The following is a 23194-nucleotide window of genomic DNA, read 5'->3' on the forward strand; positions in this document are numbered from 1 at the left end:
GCCCCAGTACAGCCAAGGTTACATGGGGAGACCTGATCTGAAAACGAGCTGATTCAATAAAATAAACCGTCCTCTTCACTGGAGTGACACCCCTGTTCCCATAAATGTATGGCTGATTTTTTGAGAAACCCACTTTCATACTGAGGATACCATTTATGAATTTTGCCAGTTCCCCGGTAATTAAGGAAAATTCCTAAAACCCGTAAAATTCGGCAACCAGGCTGCTCAACAAAGCTCTTTTGTTCCTTCATGTCACATGGAGGGCCAGTTCCTTTGCTGTTCATCTGTCATCCGTGATTTGCTGCTGCATGGTGAGACAAGGTCTTCCTCTGACTCTGGAGTTCTGGGATCCCAGGTGTGCTATGCCACACGGAGAGAAACAAATGGGGATTTTTACTATGGAACAATAGGTGGGAACTCACTCTGTTACTAGTGTTTGTAAACTGGCTCTAGTCTTTCAGGGTCAGCTGGCGTGGACCTGCATTCTCAGTAGCCTGAAGGTAGGAAGGAATGCAGCTGAGCTGTGGTTACCCAGGCCTTCTGCAAGGTTTCCAGGTCCATATGTCACTATCATTCTCATTTGCACATCCCCTTGTTGGCAATACCCTATCTTCAACTCCGTTATACCAGGAAGTGTAATTTTTTTTGTCTTTTCTGACACTAAGACCATTTATTAAATATGGCCAAGAAAGTACTTAAGCGAAATCATGAACCAGAGTAAGATGCACACATTTAATTCTCTGAGTCTCAAACCTAAAATTTAATTTAACCAATAGAAACATTTATACACACACACACACACACACTCAGCGAACACTTTGTTGAGCTATGTATTGACACAGGAGTCAAGATTTCCTGTGTTCACTGAGTGGAACAGCACTGTAGAACACTTCTAAAAACAAGCCACCGCCTTCCTTTCTGCCTCTTGTTAACTCGGTCATCTCTTGGGGACGAGATGTGTATCCAGGTCCCGTGGGTCCTCCATCCTCTTAGCAGGTGGCAGGTGGGAGAGCCCAGACCTGCCTGTAGCTAATGACAGACTGTGCTTGCCTTTCAGGTCCAGTATTTCTTCAAGATCTTGGATAATTAGCCCTCTAGAGTAAAGACGACACAGACTGAGACGCCCAGACAAGCGAGTCACACACGTGAGGAATGTGTTCATTCTTTTATTGTCCGTTGTGTTAACCTGACTGACACAAGATCAACAAGAGCACTGTACTCCTGGCAATTATTACATATGCTAGAACATGGATTTGCACTGTAGACAACACTTAACACCAGTCTATGGGGTACTGCATTGCTTTTTATAAAGTTCAAAATAAAGATTTTTATTTTCAAACAAGTGACTTTGGTTTTATTTCATACATTACACTTTTTCTTGCAGAAAAAAATAAAATTGTACAACTGCATAAATATAAAATTCTTCCACCATGAAAATGGTCAAAACATTCATAAAGACACAGCACCAGCACATGATGCCTCCAGAGAAAGGAAAGAAGGAAAAGGAAATGGACCAATAAGCAAACTAACCGGTAGCCCCATCACTGGCCACAGTGACAGGCAGAGCCCAGTCGCAGACACAGCAGCAGAACACACTGGAGGACACAGAGCACAACACAACCCATCACCTTGATTTTTCTGTACTGTCACTTAAAATTTAAAGGGCAGTTCCCCCATGACAGCCCACCCCCCAGCCCCAGGAAATAAAGAAAAAAAATAATAATAAAGACCTGATACCACAGGAAGAGACTATGGAGTGTGTTAAAAATGCTCATCGATGGGCCGTTACCTTTGAAACTTCAGAGCCAAGAAAATAAGAAAGAAAGGAAAAAGTACCATGCCAGTTTTATTCCCGCTGAGTATTTACACCTTGGACAGCAAACCTTGCTCACGTAAAGTAGAAAACAGATATGATAAAACATGGCTTGAAAAATGACCAGAGTGCGCACCTATAGTACTGTACACTAAATAAAATAGACAAGGCGGCAATACTTAGGGGCCAGAACACTGCTCACTACAAGTCAGTTATGGAATCTAATTTACAGTAAAAATGGGCACGTCCCAAGGCTCAATTTTTATTTTTCTTTTGTCATTTACAGTAGAATAAATATTTTGTTGCTATTGCTACACTTTAAATTTACATTCTAACCTATTAAATGCAGAAGCTAGTGTAAAGCATAGAGATTAAGTGTAGGTCCCATACGTATGACAGTTTGTTCAAGACTAGTAGGTTTGTGTATCTTTTTTTAACTTATTAAATGGCTAGTGGGAAAGATTTGTGCTTGTGATCAGCTCTTAATTTCAATTTTTACATCAAAGCGTCCCTGAAAACGGTCTTTCTCACTGTACCCAATGTTCTCACCATACGCCTTACACTCGACGCGGATTTCAGTGTCCAAGGTGAGGTTGGTGAACTGCACAGCCAGCAGGGGCTGCAGGTACTTAGGCTGCAGGAGTTTGCCATAGTAGGGATAATACTGCAGAGGGAAGCCGTAGTATCCGCCCATCCCAAAGTACTCTATGTTCCCGACTTTATCCTTATCTTCATCTCTCTGGAAACCAAAAGGACATGAAATTTAATTTTAAGGGCACACATGCATCATGGGTCTCGTCTTGCTCTGACGAGCGAGACTCTCAACCCCACCAGAGGCTGCAGTAGAGGAAAACAGCCCACCCTGTGGCGTGCCTACCTCAAACCTCTCAAGCTAAGCCTATCAAGCAGTGGGTGGCATGGATAGGTGACACCACAGGATGAAGGTCGGTTCTAGCAGAAAGCAGCCACGAAGCATTCACAAAAAGGGGCTCTCACAAAAGGGGGCTCTGCAAATGGAGGCACTGAGGCAGAGACCAAGTAAGTGTTTCTCTAAGCTGGCTCAGCCTCGCAGGAAGGCCAACAGGGAGAAGAACCCCTGGCTTGTCTCCTTATGGACAGTGTTCAGTGACAATCTCTCCGAAGACTTACATATTTGCCCCTTATTTCTTACATCCATCTCTTGGCTTGGTACCATAGCACTCATTTTTAGCATTCATTAAGAGTAAAAAAAAGAAAGTTGGCCCCAGAATTTAGCACATGCTGTGGGCTAGCTCACCTCTGCAGGTCCATAAACCCACATTCTATTACATTAAATTCAGATATTTAGATTCCAGTGTTTCTTGTGCCAGTAAACAAACTTGGTTTTATTAGTTACGGTTCTGTCCCTTTAGCTTGTATAGTTCCGATTCATCTTGGGAGCCTAATGCCCAAAAGCAGTTCCTTGTATTAAAACTGTCCCTCTAACTGCGAGGAGTCTCACCCACTCTCTCGCCCCGCCCCACTTCCCCTCCCACCCTCAGTAGCCCCGGATGTGTTCTCACCTTGCCAGTGCACTGAACAGGCAGGACATTTGGATTATACTTCATCATCAGTGGGTAAGTCTCCAAGGATTCGTTCTTGGGAGGCTAAAAGGAAAACCCACACTGGTCAGCAAAAGATACTTTTTTTCTGAAAACTAAAACTCAGCTGTAGTCCAAAGAAATGCACGTTGTTGACAGTAAGCTGCTGAAATAATAAGACACGTCAGGGAAGCAGATGCGTGATCCACCTTGTCAATCTGAGACAACTTAGATCTGTTTGAAATGAGCGCTACAAACGAGCTGTGACACAGCCTACTTCTGTAGCTAACACAGCGCTAGCCTACTGTAAACCTGACTCGGGACAATGAGAAGCTAACTGGGTGCCTGCTAAGATGGCAGTCACCACATGGAGTCCAGTGCACCTCTAGTGCAAGAGCTGGACTTGTATACTGAGCCATGGGTAAATATGTCGGGCTTTTCCTCGACAATGCTGTCTTCAAACAGGCTTTCGTCCTCCGCTAAGACTGGGGGCAGTCTGAAAAACAACAGTTACAGCCAAATGCACAGCCTTCCTCCTCCATCCCTGGCCCATCTAGCTCCAAAGGCTGATGAATATGGATTGCTGGAGAGCAGCCATGTGCTTACTCAGGTTAGCCCTGCATCTGAGCCTGGACCTAAGACATAGAGGGTGCTTGCGTGTGTGTGTGTCTAGATTTGACTCTTTTAAGGGGCTTTCTGCTACCAATACTTCTACCTTGAAAACTTAGAAGAGAAAACACTTATTGATCAAAGAGGTGGTCAGAATCTGTCCTCCGAAGACAGGAACCAGGCACACCAATGAGTCACAGCACTCTAACAAAAAACCCGATCCCACTGACAAACTAGCAGGGGATTTGGGTAGGAGGGATAAACGAAAAGCAGCAATGTATTAACTGGGGACCAAAATATTGAAGGAGTCAATGTCCGTCACAGAACAGGACATACAGATGTAGAAGACAGAACTCACACAGTGGGCCAGGCTGTGGCTCTGTGACACAGGTGCCACTGAAAGTGATGAGCCGTATTAAAAGCAAATGGCCGGGAGGGCAGAAACTGGCTTCAGGCTTCCTTCAGAAACCACAGCAGTTCCTCCTGTTGCTAGATTACCCTAGCCGTGTGAGTGTCAAGTACAAGCGAGGGGTAGTGGTCCTAACCACAGTACTTCCCATTGCATGCTTGTCTCTGTGGGAAGATAAAAATCTGTTGAAAGGTACACTAACATTCGCAAGAGATCCTTCAAGACAAGCAGCCAGCCAGCCAGCCAGCCAGCCACTGACAACTTGTTCCTGTCTCTGGTTGCATAAAGGAGCGTTGATGCATTCTTTAAGGTAACTAACTATTCCTGCTGGTGTTGGTGGCACACATCTTTTAATCCCAGCACTCGGGCAGGTGGATCTCTGTGAGTTCAAGGCCACCCTAGTCTGAAGAGTTCCAGGACAGCCAGGGCTGCCTACATAGAGATTCCGTAGCTCACAAAAAGAAAAAGAAAATCCACCTTTTGATTTGACTTCCTTTGGGGTAGCAAATATCACGGAAACAAACCGACATGCAGGGGAGACTGAGCAGCTCACGTCAGCCTTGGGGCCCTGCAGACCAAAGCCACGCCTATGGAAGGACGGCATCGCTTCATTCATGGTCTGAGAAATAACCGTTCAGAAAAGCTGAGACAACACCACTAGTTTTCTGTAAAGAATTTCTTACAAAATGGTGAACAGTAACAACTTGCTGATCAAGTAATGGTCACTTGTTAGAAACTGTGTGGTTATCAAAGGGCAGAGACCATGGTAGGTTCTGGGCTTGGTAATGAAATCATCACTCGGGGAAAAAAAACTTCTTTCTGATCAACAGACAGCATTTCTGAAATATCCTTGTTGCTCCTTTAAGGACCCAAGCCAAAAGTAGCACACAACCAGGAAACCCTCACGTGGGAAAAGAACTCTCTGATTTGGACACGAAGCAGTGAGCACACCACAGTCACATCACTGGGGAGACGGGGCTAGGAGGATGGGGAGCGTAATAAGGCCAGCCTTGGCTCAAAGTGTCTGAGGCTAAGCCTGGGGTTACAGTCCTGATGGACTGCACTTCACAAGTCCCAGTGAGCATGTTCTGAAACATCAGCTAGGCCCCCAAATGTGAGACTGTAAAACGGTGGTGCTTGCCTTCGGTTTGAAGCCCAGCACTCGGTTGAGCTTGATAATGATGCAGGGCTTCCCCTCTCTGTAGCCGTAAGATTCATCATTGAGACCGGAGCAGTTCCCCAGCCAGTCAAGCTTGAACCTGCACACCTTCCGCTCTCCTCGTTCGTGATTGATGTCGCCCCGTTCCTTGGGTTCACTGGGAACATCTGAAAGCACAAACACATCCATAGCGTGCGTGCACCAACCGTTCGGCTCTGCACCATGAAGAAAGAAAAGAACTTCTTGTTCCTTATTTCCCACTGAAGACAGGGCTACGTGAGTGAGGTCTGCGCTAGACAAGGACTTCCCACAAGCTGTCTGCTCTCTTCAAAAGATAAAGATGTATTAGCAGAGGCGGTCACTGATGCATGACCCCAAAGCTAACCTGCTCACCAGCTGTGCTTCATGGACAGCAGCAACTGAGGCTTGCCTGGTCTTTCTCTTGTTCTAAGGCAGTGATTCTTAGCTTTCCTAATGTGCTATGACCCTATCACATAGTTCCTCATGCTGTGGTGACCCCCAACCATAACGTTATTTTCACTGCTACTTTACAACTGTAATTTTGCTGTTATGAATCATAATGTAAATATCTGTTTCCCAGTGGTCTTAGGCCACCCTGTGGAAAGAGACGTTCCACCCCAAGGGGCCGAGAGCCTCCGGTTTAGAGCCACTGCTCTAATGGATCGCCTAGCTACTTAGGGCTGAGGGAAAGCAGACCGTAACTTCAGCACCAGCAGCAGCACCACTTTCACAGACCCACACAGCGATGCTCAGAAACAGGGACATTACAACAAGGACATGAATTTAAAAGGTTGTCAATACTTTCGAGCTGGAAGGTTTGGGTCAGAATTTTCTGGAGCTACGCCTCCAATCGGAGGGGAAATGGTCAAAGAGAAGACGGAAGTCATCAGTTTTGTCTTTGGAAGCTGTACATTCTCCTCTCATGACAAGCACTGATTCAACTGGGAAATGTTCTTCACACTTCACGTAAAAAGCCAGAGAAAAGTGAAATGAACATAGAATTTTAAGTCAGGCTGCAGAAAAGCAATGCATATACTCTGTTGTATATTTGATATATATTATGTGTACTGGCTAGTTTTGTGTCAACTTGACACAGCTGGAGTTATCACAGAGAAAGGAGCTTCAGTTGAGGAAATGCCTCCATGAGATCCAACTGTAAGGCATTTCCTCAATTAGTGATCAAGGGGGGAGAGTCCCTTGTGTGTGGTGCCATCTCTGGGCTGGTAGTCTTGGATTCTATAAGAGAGCAGGCTGAGCAAGCCAGGGGAAGCAAGCCAGTAAAGAACATCCTTCCATGGCCTCTGCACCAGCTCCTGCTTCCTGACCTGCTTGAGTTCCAGTCCTGACTTCCTTTGGTGATGAACAGCAATGTGGAAGTGTAAGCTGAATAAACCCTCTCTTCCCCAACTTGCTTCTTGGTCATGATGTTTGTGCAGGAATAGAAACCCTGGCTAAGACATTATGTATGGCTATTCTTGTCATAATGGATATTTCATTAACTCATTTCTCCTTCATGATTTCTCCTTGCTTATCATTCGTCCCTTTTTCATCATCATGAAGTAAGGTGAAAACCTTGTGTAAATTCTAACAAGAATTCCGTGACATTGCCTTTAAACTACTAAAGCAACGGAGCCAAATGACAACTCGTCCTTCTCAATAGTGGGACCATGGGCATCCATCCGTGAGTCAGTCACTTACTGCCACAGTCCTCGAAAATCATGTCATCCTTCTGGGCTGAATCCTTGTACTTTTCCAGGAACCTGATGATGTTTAGCACATAGGCCTCGTAGCTCTTGGGGTCATTAGGACGGAAGGAGATTTCAGTCTTCTGGATCTGGGGAATCTGTGTCAATCCTACACCAGGGAAGAGTCAGAAAGACAGTCATTATTAGTAGGAAGGCAACCAGGAGGCGTCAAAAGCAGGTGTTCCCTGCACAAACACGCTTCCCTCGCCCCCACTTGGCTCATGGAATGGATTAAATCCCCACTCCCCTGGTGAATTCAATCCGATGGCATTTAGATTAGGTATCTAACTGTAACGATAGTGATGTAATATCAAATGTCATCCAGTTTCCTTGGCAACACGTCACAGTAGCATTAACCTGTTTTATGAACGAGAATACCACTTGCAGTGAAAGGCACAGTGTTCTGTCCGAGGGGTAAGAAAGCAGTAGAACCAGAATCCCAACCCAGCTGTGCAGTTCTCCAAGGCCTGTGGCTCTCCAGTGCCCTCCGATGCAATCACGTTTAAAGCTGTGTTGCTAGCAGCCGCTGTACAGGTGATTTCCAGTCAATAATAGCACGGAAGTGTGGAGCCGACACCTGCCCCATGTTCCATGTCAAAGAGTTAGTTAGAATCTCAGTCTCTCTAACCTCAACACTGCCCCACAGAGACAATCCTTTGGCTCTTGTAACCTAGGATTGATTCTTTCAGCTTCTGGGGGAGGGGGGGGGGTTCAAGATATATATGCAGTTGCCAGTACAGATGTCTGAGCATGTCAGCTCTGTCAGAGTGACATTCAAGACAAGTGATGTGGGTTTGCCCTCTCTGTTGTTAGTCTCTCACATCCAGAAGCCTCTGCCCTCGTAGTGTTTTCTAAACGGGCTCTTGGTCTACACTACACAACAGCACCAGATCCAGGGCAGTAAGTTGGAAAGGCAATAACAATGGCATTCCATCCCAGAACTGACAGATAAAGATAGCCAATTACATTCCCGTTCCAAATAAACACGAGACAATTCTTTAGTAGGAATAAACACTCCTGTGTAACAGATTTCTAGGTAACCAACTATCCTGTGTTTTCTGTTGTGACATCTGACATCCTCACTTGTTGTCAGGGGCCTGCTAGTCAGGAGCTATACCTGACCTCCTTCCGACTCCTCCTGGCAGGTGGGGGCACCCACACCATTCTCCTCAAAACAGGTAGCCTCACAGGATCCTTTCCAGACCTACCTGGGCATTACCTCTAAGCCCAAAGCACCCTTGGTTTAGAAGCACTGCCCTGGAGAATCAGCATTTAATAGTGGTGACATCGGTGCGAACAATGGCATAATTCAAGTGGATGCACAGCCAACTCAGTTAATTATTTATCAGTGCCATGTGTGGCACTAGAGAACAAGCCTTCAACACAAGTTACAGGCCATAGCTGTTAGTTTTTCTAGTAAGGACTGCCTTGAGCTTCAATAGTTGCTACATGGCCCAACTGCAGGAGCTCGGTGAACAGCCATGCAGAAGGATGGCAGAAGGGATGGAGATGAAGATGAGGAAGCAGGAGTAGAGGTGGGAAGAGGAGTGCTCAAGATGACAAGGTCAAGACAGACGATAAGCACCTTCTTGGGCAGCACGGTGCCAGAGGTCTTAAATTCCAGCACTCATGGATTCCTGTATGTTCCAGGCCGGCCTGGAACAAGTTCTAGGCCAGCCAGGGCTACACAGTGAGACTTTGTCTCACACCAAACAAACAACGATGGATCTTGGGAGGTGGGTGGGTGAGGTTGCTCTGCAGGGAAAGCACTCGCTGTTCAAGCCTACTGATGTGACTGGATCCCTGGGACACACATAAAGGGAGAAAGGGGAAACTGACTCCACAAAGTTGTCCTCTGACCTGCACGTGTGTGTACCATGGCACGTAAACACTGCACCTCAGATAACAGTAAGTTTTTTAATAATGTAAGGAATCTTCGTGAAAAGGCAAACAACAAAGCCTAAAGGACACGGGGGAAAGGAATGCCGCCGTTTCAGAATTAGCTCATAAATTCTGCAGCTTGAAATAAAGGAAGGGTGCTATGTTTAAACATTCTCCCCCACCATACCACCCCATTGTTCAAGACAAGGTTCCTCTGTGTAGCCTTGGCTGTCCTGGAACTCTCTCTGTAGATCAGGCTGGCCTGGAACTCACAGAAACCCACCTGCCTCTGCCTCCCCAGCACTGGGATCAAAGGTGTGCGCCACCACACCTGGCTTGATTAAACCTTCTGTAAGAGCTCCTAAATCAGAAAATATTCTTTTCATGTCTAAATCAATCTCAATATATTCTAGACATTTTTCTTTTTTTACATTACATGGGAGGCTGGTCCTGTGACTTGCCATTGTGCTATAAAGCAAAGCAGCAACAACCACTGACCTCTACAAGGAGAAAGCCATCGAGGGCAAGAACAGCAGCGGTCAGCATGGGACAGCAAGGGGACAGGGCCGAAACAAATGGGGTAGGCAGGTAGAGGGCCACCCACGCCTAGGTCGAGTTGTAAACAAGACGTAAGTCAAAGTGACTGGCCTGACCCTGGGGAAGTGAAGGGCACAGGCCAATGCTAGAGAATAGAAAGTCAGGAGAATGGGGGGAGTTTTTCTACAATAGCCCTGGGATCCTGAGAAAGTGGACTCTTGAGGGGTTAGTCATGCCTAAGAGCCAAGAACAAGTGCCTGTGAATTTGTCAGGCAGAACTGGACAAAGAAAGGGTAGAACTATGTGCCCAGGGTTACCACAGGGCTACTCAGCTTCCAGGGCCCAGGAGGAGGGTGGAGGCAGCTGGAAGGGGGAAGAAATGAAAGGGGTTGGATGTCAGAAGGCTAGGAGTAGTCCTACCTACTTTACAGAAAGGAGGGAAGCCAGGAGAAAAGAGACTGCAGCCACCAGCAATGGCCACCAGCGTGCTAAGTAACAGCAGTGCAAGCTATGGTCCCCAGCTGAGCAGGAGATACAGCAAAGCCCCAACCCTGGGAGTCTGACAGACAAGCTGCTCCCACTAAAGTGACCTTAGGTTCACACTGAAAATAAACAAGGTAGGACCCAGGTGGCAAAGCAGGTTCGCCCATGTCACTGTCCCTTCTGCCCTGGCATCATTTGGAATTCCCCACTGCCTCTCACTCTCCAGCTGTCCCTCTGTAGTCTCTTCCAGGGGCCGTTTCTTAGTTGTCTATATGAGGTACAGCGATGCCACTTCTCAGAAGAACACAGGACCATGGGATTACAGAGTCCTTGTCATTCTCTCACTACTCCAAGAGGTCTCCATTAAGAGAGACAGAGTGACATGTGCCAGACCCCTCCCCCAAATATGAGTTCCTGTAACTCAGTCCTTGTTTTTCAGGACCTCAGGTTCACCCAGATGTCTATGCCAGCCTCACTTATGAACAGGTGAGTCACTGCCCACTGCCTGCCATCTGACCTGTGAAAACGATGTGTAGTTACTGTGGTGGCACCACTGACCCATAAGCATGACGTGTCATCAGTACCATCCTCCTCCAGTCAAAGCAAATAAATAACGAAACCAAACGCTGGAACCACACCGATTCCCACCACTTCCATAGCTCACATACCTACCCCTATGCCCCCAACTCGCCAACTGCTGCCTTTGCCAGCTGGGACACCTACAGGAGCTTTTGGCTTCTGGCTTCTCGTTGCCCACCCCTAAAGCTGTTAGTAATAACTGAATAAGGGCGAGCCCTACCTCAGTGCTAACCCCCAGAGGTCAGAGCAGAACATCCAAACCACAGGCCCTGAAGCACATCTTGCCTCCTGACTGTTCTCAGCGCCTAAATGTCCACTAAGGAGGTGAAGCTCAATAAAGCCTTGCTTTGCCACCACCGCAAAAACTAGTCCTGTTGCTACCTAGCAAAGTCACCTAAGGGGACTGAAACAATAATTTGAATAATGTTAATTTGGGGTCCATTCAAGTACTTCAGCTATACATTGAGATCTGGATTATGTAAAAACAAAAACAAAAACCTCTGGCTTTGCTAGGTGGTGGTAACACAATCCATAGTCCCAGAGCCCAGGAGCAGAGGCAGGTGAATCTGAGCTCAGGGCCAGCCTGATCTACAGAGGTGCAAGACAGCCAGGTCTACACAGAGAAACCTCGTCTCAAAAAACCAACCACACACACACACACACACACAGACAGACAGACAGACAGACAGACACACACACACACACACACACACACACACACACGCCTCTGACTTAACACTTGCCCTTTCCAGATGCACCTGCCTCTCCTGACTCTACCTCCTATGAAACAAAGGAGGCAAACGCCCCCACTTCAGGCATTAGTGGGTGCTCACCTTAGCTGGGATGAACAGAAGAAGACAAAAATAAAAGAGGCTTTTCATTAACCGCCATTTTGTTTCCAGTTAGGTCTATAATGTAGCAGGTTTGTGATTTCTCAGTCTGCTCCCTGAGCTGAAGTCCTTTAAGGAGAAGTGGCCATTTTAACCTTGTACCAGTTTCCCCAGTGAATCCCAAAGCTCCCAGAGGGCCACTGCTTGGACCTGTCATTCGATATGATACTTCTGATGAGTCAAAGCCAAATACTCTTCATACAGGTGTCATCTTCCACAGAAACCTCCAAGGGCGCCGGAAGCTAAGAGAAACGTTCCCATGAGCATGTCTCCTATCCATTCCAGGGTGAAAGTGCTTTCCAGTTACAAAGAAACAGGAGTGACAATGGCTTATAGCACATGTGCCTTTACAATTACATTTGGAAGAGTACCTCCCTTTAAGTGTCAATCTGAACAACCTAGGTGCTTTATTTTTATTTATTATTTTATCTGTGGGATTATAATGGACTAACCTAACAGAATTCTGGGAACCAGTCCCCTCCCACTTACCTTTTGCCTCAGGGTTAGCATGTGACTGGAGGCCCAGTTAGCTGGAAATAAATGGCCTGCCTTGAGGCCACAGGCCCATCTATAGCCTAGGTACACCCAGATACCTCAAGCCTGCTCCCTCTGAAAAGTCTTGGATGAATAGCTCACCTGTTTTCTACAGTCTACTTAGCTGGTTAACCACCCTTGGTGTGTAGAAATTTGCCCAGTCTAAACCAAATGCCACAAACTCTGCTCCCAGGTCCTCCAGTATTTCAGAATAACCATCTGGAGTCTTCTCAGAAGCTGCATATCCAACGTCAGATGTTGAGGAGGAATAACTTAGTGTGGACGTTATATCATTTAAAAATAGAGTTTCATATTGAGCGTGATGTTTTGGCTAGCTCCATGGTTGTGTTTATTCCCCAAACAAGGACGCTACTACTTCTTTATGAAGGGGAAGACATAGACAAGCTCTGGGCATTTTACAGCATGGTTTTTTGTTTGTTCATTTTTTGTTTTGCCAAGGTCAAACAAAGAACAAGTGTATACTTGACTTGTCAAATGCCAAAACCCAGCATTGGCTAAGTAACTAACACCCTGAAATCTGACACCTTAGTATGGATAGTACTCTAGGGGCCTATCCCTGAATGATGTGGGGTACTCTCCTGGTCAGAAGCTATTGGGTAATAATACATCATTAGATGCCCTTCATTGTCCAAGCCTCTCTGGAGTCTGGTCAACGTCCAGTGGCAACTTCTGCATGAGAGCCCTCAGTGGCCAATGGCCTGTCCTCTCCTGTCTGATTCTACATCAGCAGAAATGAAGGTGTGAGCACAGGGTCCCAGAGCTGAAGTACTTTAAAGAGAAGTGGCCACTTTAACCTTGTAGCAGTTTCCCAGGGTGGAGCTCTCTTCTTGTGTGAATGCCACAAGCCTGAAGTGACACTGACGTATCTGCCCTTTTCCTCCATGGTCACTTGCATCCCTTGTTAGCTCCTCTTAGCAGATGTCCTACCTCTGCTTACTTGTCTTCAAATGAGTAAAACCCACTTTTCTGCAGTTCTGGGCTGACCCGAAACTTGTGGCAATCCTCCTGCCTCTCGGCCTCATGAGTACCGGGCTTAAAGACACGAAGACATTCCATACCTGGCTTTCCAAAAATATTTTATGTTAATCACTGGGCTCCCTGCATACCTAGAAGACTTTAGAAATAAACTACTTGGGCTATCTCCTTTGGTAACAGGTTGGCAGGATCCATGGGAGGGTGGGAAGAGTGAGCAGAAATCAAACCCAAATGTATCAGCTGAGAGGCAGGAGGATTGCCACAAGTTTCAGGTCAGCCCAGAACTGCAGAAAAGTGGGTTTTACTCATTTTAAGACAAGTAAGCAGAGGTAGGACATCTGCTAAGAGGAGCTAACAAGGGATGCAAGTGACCATGGAGGAAAAGGGCAGATACGTCAGTGTCACTTCAGGCTTGTGGCATTCACACAAGAACTGACTGACAGGAAATGGTAAAAATAAAATAAAATAAAATAAACGCCCCTAACACTCTTAAGGTACAGTTTCTCCAAATCACAAGGAGAAGCTGATATCGGAGAGAGCCAATCATCTTGTAGTTTGAAAACGGTTTTTCTGAGCGTGAAGCATGCTGAGGGGTGGGCTGTGATGGCTGTGCCCTCATATGGTTTAGTTATGTTCCACCCACAAGATGAAACTTGAATGGCTGCTCCTGCTCATGTTCATCCACCCAACCTTCTGCCTCAGTTCTGGGTACCCAGGTGCCAAGAGTCTGACCCTTTTAAACTGAGTTCTCTCCTCACTGAGCCACCTTTACGAATAAAACAAGGAGCCTCTCACAACGTTAAGAGGAAGAACAGAGAATACAAAGCCTACCTTTGCTCCAGGAAGCAAGCCAGATGGGAACGAACTCTGAGGACTCCGCATGACACACATGACCTTCGAATTCACTGCACAGTTGCTAGTATAACCTGGGGTGGGGGATGGGTGACACAGCCCAGGAAAGAGACTTTTCCATTACACCACTGGGCAGGCCACCAGGTGAGCAAGGCCTGGTGAGTAGGAGTGTGAGTGCATGTGGAGTACACGGATGCTTGGACACGTGACCCAGGCTTGACTCTCTGCAGCACAGCAAATGGCAATGTCTCTCAGAGATTCAGCTGTGAGGTGACACTGCCGCAGTGAACCCTCCAAGAGCTTCTCCTCTGGACAAAAGCTCAAATGCTAGCCGGCAGGTGCAGGTATGGAAGAGGGGAGCTGGCTACTGTGGCATTCAGATTCACCAGAGGCTCTCTCCAAATGTGTTCTAATCCACTGATACCCAAATCCGCTTCAGGGAAAACTAAGGGTGGACTGACACCATGAAACTTAGGTCTGATGAGGATGGTTAGCATCGCCATCACCCAAAGCTGGCTGTCTGGAAATCAGAGCCTTCTGCTTCTACTGGAAGGAGAGACAGAAAGGACGAAGGCTGCTGCCAACAGCCATATTTAGTTTACCTCTGCTGAGTACTAACACTCTGCATAGATCTCCTATCTAATCATCACAGGATATGCCTCACAATGACACTGAGGTTTGGTGTGGTCAGTGGTGAACGTGGTGGGGGATGGAATCAACTTCAAAGTCCCTGCTCTCCCTTCTTAGGCTGACAGAATTTCAGGAAGCCCTGTCTAATAGCTTTGAGCTTTGAACACTGCTTTAATGCTGATTACGTTAAGGGAACAGAAAGTTAGAAATGGTGTTTTTTTTTTCTTTTGAGCTACAAAAAAGGGCTATTTAATAATGTGTGTCAACATCTCATTCAAGACTTTACTCTCTGGGTGGAGTGAGCAGCTTAGTTCTAACAACCACAGGGGTAGGACCTTAGAAGGAACAGCAGCTACTGCTCAGAGTCCAGAAATCACGTGACTGGTTGGTCCTCCAGTTTCCCTCCCATTTTGTATCTTTCCCCTCTGTCTATGACTTTCCCATTTGGCCTAGGAGCTTATTCATTATACAACCTACACAATTATAGCAGGGCAGGATTGCCACAGTTGTATCTGCCCCCGCCCGGCCTGCTTCCTCCCCCCACTATTTGGAAGAGATCTAGTTACAAGGTACTTCAATGTGTAAAAACGCATACCAAAGCTGACTGGCCGCCATGTTTGTGTTCATGCCCCAAGGTCAGAGGAAAGCACACCATGAGCCCTAGTATCTTTAAGTGCTATGGTCTTACACACTTCCCTTGTACACCTGACTGAGAACTCTCTCTTTACTCAAGACAAAAATGTAGGCTTGGAGACATTAATTAAATGGAAGCCAAAAGATGATCAGAATGACTTCCACACATTTATTCAGTCTGCAGGTTAATGCATCATCAATACCTTCCAAGGACACATTCTCAACATCTGTTCTGAGAGATGGGGGTCCAGCTAGGGTCCCTGGGGGGCAGAGTGCTCAGGGCTGTCCAGCAGCTGTGTTTTTTACCAGCCAGGGCTCTACTGCCCTGATTCAAAGCCACCATCATGTTTGAAAAAGTGTCAGGAGAGGTAGAGAAAAACCCACAGGGTTAGGGCAGGGTGGTGTGTAGACTCTGCTACTAAAGTAAAAGCTAAGGACAGACAGAGACAGAAGTCACTAAGATTAAAAACCCACAGAGGAGATGCCTGGGAAGGTGAAGGACTGACAACTTCGCCTGTGACTCAGACCAAAGGACAGGAATGCATATTTCCAAGATGAGCCACTCACATTCTTTGGAGAAGTGAGGGTTTGTCAGGTCAGTCCAACTGCTGCAAGCACTAAATATAGGTGCTCATAGGAAAGGCTGGGAAGAAAAGAGGGAGACGGGATGGGGGAGGGGACCGAGCACCTCAGACAAGCAGGGCAAGGTCAGCTACAAATCCTTACTCAGCATCGGTCCCTTGGACTATTTATTTTGGAAGGTAAAGTTTCTTTTCATCAAAGCATCTGGAAAACAATGTTTTAAATGTCATTTCATTATTTCTGCCATGTGTAGTGGCACACATCATTAATCCCAGAACTTGGGAGGCAGAATCTTGCAGATGGATCTGAGTTTGTTTGTTCAAGGCCAGCCCCTCTACAGAGTGAGTTCCAGGACAGCCAGTGCTACACAGGGAAACCCTGTCTCAAAAAATCAAAAACTAACTAAATAAATAAATGACTTATTTTTCCAAAGTTTATAGTCCCGTCCCTGCCCCCCAAATAAAGTTGACTATGCTGGTCATCTTTGCTTCAAGTTTAAGTTACTATAAAACAGAGTTATGGCCTGGTGAGATGGCTCAGCGGTTAAGAGCACTGACCACTCTTCCAGAGGTCCTGAGTTCAATTCCCAGCAACCACATGGTGGTTCAAAACCATCTGTAATAGGGTCTGATGCCCTCTTCTGGTGTGTCTGAAGACAGCTACAGTGTACTCATATAAATAAAATAAATAACTCTTAAAAAAGAAATAAAACAGAATCATGACTAAAGAACCACTTATTGACAAAACATAAAAATAAGAGCTCTGTACAAATTACTATGACTACTTATGCTGGCAGAAGAGGCCATGGAAGACAAGCCTTATAACCACAGGATCCCACGCAAAACACTGAAGATCCTAAAGTTCTCAGCACATTGGAACCTCGCTTTGTTCCACCTTTCCTAAGACCCACCTTTTGGTACAGAAGAGCTGCAGGCATCCGTGCATCATGAAGCAGGTCGAGTCACTGCATATACTTACACGTACTCTTTTCTCACTTCCCACCTAAGTGTATCTGAAAATATCCTGGGTTTTGCCTTGTGCCCGAGGACTGTTGACTTAGTACTGTGAGACACTGTTTGCAACCTGCTCATTCTGCAGTTCTTCTTCCTTGTACCCAAGGAGAAGTGCGAGACATGTCTGCAACAGGGACTGCTCAGGGCTTGCACAGGCCCCCAAGACTGTCACCTACAGATGGCTGTATCCAAACTGAAGCCAGCCAAAGTCTTGCCCACAGAAGACACACTGCTACCCTACCCCCACCCACTGCAACCTCAAGGTCATTTATAGGGTGAGAACTGAAAGTTATGCAGCACGAACCCCATTCCTCTCCCAGCTGTCCTCCATGCAGAGGAGGCAAATGGGGGATTCCCTCTTCTATGAAGATCTATTTTTCCTGATGAAGTTTTTAGAGAGAACAGAGACAGCCAAACTGGAAAGAGAGCCCACAAAACCCTCAGGGGCCTACTGAGATAAGCATAGAGGGTGTTTGTGTTCAAGGTCAAATCAGCAAGAGAGAAAATGGACCCCTGAATTCATGGTTCCTCTCTGTGGGCACGATTATTTGAAGGATTTATCACAAGTGAAAAAATACATGTGTTAGAGCCAGAACGGCCCTAGAATGAACCAGCTGACAAAGCACTTGAGTGTTAAGGCCAAGGAGAATGAAGCCCCGAGGGGACCTGATGTGCTCCATCACACAGTGGGGCTGCGTGCACCCCCTTCACCCCAGAACTGTATAAGACAGACATCTGCGGCCAGCCATCTGGAGCTCAGCCGCAATGCGGGCAGCAGCCATGGCTGCAGCAGAGGTCCTGAGTCCTCCCCCATGCTTAGTTTGAAGCTCTACTACAAAGGTTTTCTGAAGGTGTCTTCTCTCCGGATGTGGAACCCTTTTATCTCTGGAGAAGCCACTCCCTGAGTTTTACCTGGCGGGGCCACTCGGTCCTGGTATGTGGGTTTCAGTTCACTGATGGTAAGCAGCATCACTTGGATGGTCCCAATGAAGATGCCAGCCAGGCAGCCATAAAATATCACGTAGAACAGAAGGATCTTAACTGTGGGGAGAACAGACAGAGATGGCTGTGATGTAGTCACAGGCTCGGAATCAAATCCCGGCCTTCCCAAAGGCCTCCTTCCCTATTCTTTAGCCTGTTTCTCTTAGTAATCAAAAGAGGGAGGCACACTTTTTTGGAAGGCACAGGTGGAGAAATGCCTAAGGTGGCTGAAGGGCTAACAGGAAGTCACTTCCTTTTCTGAAAAGAAAATCAGTAGCAAACCAGCAGCTGCATTCGAATGCTTATGCAATGCATCTGACATTCGGAAGTGTGTTCCCTCAGGGGCATCGCTTGCTTGCTGGTACCCCACATCCTGTGGGGCTAAAGGCTAAGAAATACAGGTGGAGCTCTCTTTATCAAGTCACTCTGTCTACAAAGCACTATCTTTTTCTTCAAGGACACAGGGTGGCAACTGGAACCAACCAAATATACAAAGGAAACCCGATGGTACAAATGGCTGCCATTTTTACCTTATCATCTGACCAGCAGAGTAAGTAAGGACTGCTTGTGTAAGCTACATTTTTCTTTTCCTCACAGTTAACAGAAGGCAGGCTGAAATAGCCACAAATAAACTTTAAAAATAAAAAAAGCAAGCAAGCAAGCAAACAAACAAAAACCACCCTGAACCACCGTGAAGCGGTAGACTGGAATAAGGCTATCAGTTACTGGTATACAAGGATTATCTCCCTGATTAGCAGCCTAGTAACAGGCTGTACTAGGCATTGCCTGGCTGTCCTGAGCCAGTCAAACAACACATCTAGAAGGGAAAAGTGGAAGCAATAGATCTGTAAGGTTATCAGAAACATGACTGCAAGGAGGGGAGGGGGGACACAGGTTCCTCCTAAAGGGTCTCTGAAAAAAAAAAAAACGCTACAGGGTGAAGGGATTATTGAAAAGGCATATGTGTACATGCTGGTAGGGGGCCAGGAATGAAGTGGGCACACAAGCTGTGGAAATGAGGCACACAGCCCTCTCCATACATGGAAAAACACCAACTTTCCCCTCAAGAATCCATACTTCAAGACAGCAGTGTTCTGGAGCTATTGAAACGAACCAGAACACACATAAAATCCCACACAAAATGCTGAACCTTATCCCTTGTCTCCCCTACCTAAAGATAAAAGCAAAGATGAGAAGGGAGGAGGCTGCATCATCTAGAACCACAGCCCCCATTCTGTCCCTTCCTCCTGGCAGGGCAAGGGTTAAGTGCTGCGTTTGGTATCCAGGCAGCGGTAGGCTAATGGCAAGCCTGTGACGTCAAGGGATCTGGAAAATTTTTTCCAGCGAAGAGGTACAGAGTTGGTATAACCCAGTCGGTGAGCGAGAGAGCCCCTGGAGAGCCTGGCTTCTCGGCTGCTGTCTTGTCCTGTTGCCCTTCCAGTGCCACCCTGGGTGCTCTCAGCTTAGCCACATTTGCCTCCGCTAACAACCACAACCTTTCTGCTCATATCCTGGACTCCGGGTAGCTAATCCTAACCTAAGAAGGCACAGGACTGAGGCTACTGTTTAAAAGACAAAATGGATGGAAAAATTAGTCATTTTACAAGCGCAATGATTAAGCTCAAGAACATATACACCCTTTCCACTCTGCGCCCAGAATACCAAAGCCGGGTGAGGGATTGTGTGGCTGCTTCCCACGGACTTGGTAAACCTGTCACTGCAGTAAAGTCGTTTGGTTAGACAGAGCGCAGCACGCATGTCTAGTGAGCTCGGGCCATGGCCTCCCCAAGACCAAGACTACCAGTGGCACAGAGAAACAGATACAAACAAAGACTAGGTTAGTGCCACCAACCAGCTGGGTGACATGATGTTGGGGGCTGGGTTATCGGCTTTGGAGGCATTTTGTATTCTTTAAAACAAATTTTCATTTCCTTCTATAATTAAAGAACAAGGAACATGAGGAATTTTGCCTATATATATATATATATATATATATATCCTTTAAAATGCCAAAAATAGGGTTTTATAAAGTGACCTGGAAAACCAATGGCAAATATAAAAACCTACCAACACATGGATAAACTTAATGAAAAGGTAGAAAGCACAAAGTGATTTGTAAGTTGTGATCTCTCCAGCAGGTGACAGGCTCGAGCCTCCTGCCGTCCATCTTGGTGAAAAATCTACCTATAAGCAAAACGGAGCCAAGGGCATCGTGCCCTGGTCCCAAGGGCATCCATGTTGGGCCCAGTGCTGGAAAGGGGGCATCTCTCTCTATGACATAGGAACTTCTCTGTCATTTCTTACATTGTGAAAGGGGCACAAGATAGGATTGCACAAAACACAAACTGGGTTTTGAGCTCAGCACCCACAAAATGGAAGATGAGTTGCGATGGCTGCTTCCTAAGTCCGTGGGTATCACTACCTTGCTGGATGTGACCCTCAAGACCACACAGGCTCATTCTCTCTCCCTTTCTGATACAGAAGGGCTGTCCCATTAAATGTAGCTTTAAAGAACAAACTGTTCCATACTGCCTTCCTTACCCTCTAAAGCAAATATTATTCAAAGAAGGAGTGTGAGATTGGAATGAGGAAAAGAAAGATGTTTTAAGAAGTGGAAAAACACTAGAGGGCAAATTTCACAAGGTCCCTGGCGTCAGTGCCACCCCCTTGGTCCTGTGATGCTGCTGCAGGGGCCAGACCACCAGGGAAAGCAGCCCTAGCCAACCTCGGAGGAGGGGCCAATTCCGCAGTGCACCTCCTAGGCCTCCTAGCTGAGTTACAAAGAGTTGCTAGGAAATAGCCCTGGCTGGTCATCCTTTACAAACCTCACATCTCTTCAGGTCTCTCCTTCCACGTTACAGAAACACGGGTATGCTACAGGCATACTCCCATGGAAGGACAGTCTCCACAAATAAAATGGAATATAAGGCGAAATAAAAAGCCATCCATTTAAGACTCCATTTTCCCATGGCTCAGGGATGCCTATGCTCCCTGGTAATAACGTGGAATGAACGAGGCTTCACCTTCACTAACCTTGAAGAATGATGCATTATTAACCCTTTATTTTTGAGAGGCTCCCTAACTGCATTTTTTTTCTTTAGGGGGAAAAAAATATCATACATCCCAGCTTCTTCCTTTTCAAAATGTCAGCCAAGCGCTCTTTTCCCTGACTCATTCTCCAGTCTATTTCCATAGACCCTCCCCACACAGGAACGCTGCATCACTTCGTTAGTTTTCAGGGTTCCCTTAGTTCCTGCAATGCTGCTGCTATAGGGGTGGGAGGGGGAAGGAGGCGAGAAAGAAGGTAGAGGAGCTGGTGGTGATGGTGATACTGGAGAAGGAGGGGGCAGTGATGCAGCAGAGGGGAGTTCCCTCCCTCCCTTCCGCAGTCACGACTCATGGATTTGTCTACAACTATGCCCTTCAAAATGACCTTTAAAAAAAAAAACCTAGCACCTTTCCAGTGTAAAGAGGTAAAAAACAAACACGGCATCCAATTTTCAATGGGGTATGAGGGGGATTCCAGCCAAGGAAGCAACAGGCTGCATGAAATGCTCTAATATAACCTGTTTCTTCGTTTGTATCATGAAGAGCTTAAAAACACCATGTCTAGCCAAGGCTTAAACACGAGCCATGAATGGAGCTCACTGGGCCATTTCTGGGCTGTGATGACTGCAATGTGTGAGGACTGCAGTGTGGATGCATTTCTTCTCTCCGTTCCTCTCCATTCTAGATACATTTCTAGACTGGAAGAATGATGCTATCTATCGCAGCATCGTCTGCATTAGAACAGGTACGCTCGTGAGTTCTGCTCACGGCCCCAAATCTCATTTTTCTAAGGTCTTGGGAGATGGAGAGGGAGGGCACATACATAGTCTCCTGGAACCTGACCGAATTTCCCAGGAGGAAGGGCTTAGGAAACGAAGATCCCTACCATACCCAAAACCCTAGCTCCAGCTCCCCACCCGAAGCGCATCCTGGGGACCCCCACATTTGTCACTGGATGCCAAGCCCAGGCCCGCACGCTCCTAGCAGCTCCTACCACCCACTCCCTAACACCCTGGACAGCCCCCGCGGGCTCCGAACTGTCCGCAGTGCTCGCGTACAGATGCGCCTCCTAAGAAAAGCCAAGGCGCCGACCGCAGAGCCGCGGAGCGCGTACTTACACCAACTACCACCGGTCCTGCCCAAAAACTCCTTCTTCTCCGAGTTCCAGATGAATTTCTTCCAGCTGCCTTCCTCCTTAGCTTTTCCGCGGGCCATGGTGTCTGCTCAGCAGTGGCGGCCGAGGCCGAGGGAGGGCGAGTGCGGCGCGCGCCCTGGGCGTCCTCGCGGCGGCTGCTCGGTGTCCCCGCGGCCCGGCTCTGTCTCCGAAAACGAGACGCGCCGCTGCCGCTGCGGCTCTCCGAGTGCGAGGCGCGCCGCGGAGCAGCCTAGGCAGAGCGGGAGGAGGGGGAGGTGCGGCGGGGGCGGAGGGAGGAGGGACGAGGGAGGAGGGCGCGCGCGGGCTGGGCGGCTCCGAGCCCCGCACCTAGAGGTGGGCGCGCGGCCGCTCTCGGGCTCTCCCCGCACTCTGATCGCCTTCCGGGGGGCTCAGCGAACCCCGCAGCTGCTGCTTCAAGCTGTAGCTGCACCACTCTGCCTGCTGTGACCTCTGGCGAGATGGACCAGGGACAAGGAGGGAAAGTCACCGGGAAGGACGAGCGGAATGGAGCGCGGGCTCGGCACACGGGCGCGCAGGCCAGGAGCCGAGAAATTGGCTGAGGGCGCACGCCCTACCTTTACTATATACCGCGCCTCCACCATCCGTAGCCCCGCCTACCGGCGGCACGGCAGGCCAATCGCCAGCGCCGAGAAGGCGGGGCCTGAGCCCCCGAAGGGGCGGGCGCGGGGCCGGCACAAAGGAGCCCGCAAGGCTAGAGGGGCTGGCACCGCAGCAGGGGTGCGGAGAGGGACTGGGGGCCGGTGAGTACTGCTCCCGCAGCTCTGCTGGCCCTCTCTCCGCCCCGAGCTGTGCCTGGACAATCCTCCTCGTCCTCCCGGCCCCCGCGCGCCAATGCTGTGGCCTGCACCTGCATCGCTCTCTGGGAACCTCGGAGACCTCAACACCTTCGTACTGGTCTTACCCCTTCGTACTGGTTGGGGTTTACTGCAGGTCCACCTCCCCTAGGCCATGGCCAGGTGGGGGAAGGTCACTCCAGGACGCTAGTGACTCTGCCCAGCTCTGCTCCGCCTCTCTGCTTATGCACCTGCCGCCCCCTCGCACTCTCTGCCACTGCGGTTGCAGT

The 23194-nt window shown here is 47.8% G+C and overlaps 2 protein-coding genes across 11 annotated transcripts in view; one reads left to right on the forward strand and one right to left on the reverse strand.

Moving 5' to 3' along the window:
- The window catches only part of Nme7 (NME/NM23 family member 7), a 123381-nt gene extending 122038 nt beyond the window's left edge, over positions 1 to 1343 (forward strand). For all 10 annotated transcript variants that reach the window (XM_029483004.1, XM_029483015.1, XM_021157201.2 and 7 more), the window contains one exon: positions 1058 to 1343. In XM_029483004.1, coding sequence (XP_029338864.1) covers positions 1058 to 1090 — 33 coding nt within the window. In that variant the 3' untranslated portion in view covers positions 1091 to 1343. The remainder of the gene's footprint in view (positions 1 to 1057) is intronic.
- Positions 1153 to 22662, reverse strand: Atp1b1 (ATPase Na+/K+ transporting subunit beta 1). The gene is made up of 6 exons (XM_021157238.2): positions 22073 to 22662; positions 17838 to 17966; positions 7269 to 7424; positions 5532 to 5716; positions 3355 to 3438; positions 1153 to 2552 (listed from the first exon to the last, which is right to left on the reverse strand). Exons 1-6 carry the CDS (start codon positions 22167 to 22169, stop codon positions 2289 to 2291), a joined length of 915 nt encoding a protein of 304 aa, XP_021012897.1. The 5' UTR covers positions 22170 to 22662; the 3' UTR covers positions 1153 to 2288.
- Positions 22663 to 23194: the final 532 nt, after the last annotated feature.

Source organism: Mus caroli, chromosome 1 (assembly GCF_900094665.2).
Source record: "Mus caroli chromosome 1, CAROLI_EIJ_v1.1, whole genome shotgun sequence".
Lineage (NCBI taxonomy): Eukaryota > Metazoa > Chordata > Mammalia > Rodentia > Muridae > Mus > Mus caroli.

Coding starts and splice junctions, on each gene's coding strand:
- Atp1b1 (XM_021157238.2), bottom strand. CDS start 22,169: ATGGCCCGCGGAAAAGCTAAGGAGGAAGGCAGCTGGAAGAAATTCATC. Junction 7,425..17,837: donor GGACCGAGTGGCCCCGCCAG/GTAAAACTCAGG, acceptor TCCCTGGTGTAG/GATTGACACAGATTCCCCAG. Junction 3,439..5,531: donor TGCTGGGCTTCAAACCGAAG/GCAAGCACCACC, acceptor TTTTCCTTTTAG/CCTCCCAAGAACGAATCCTT.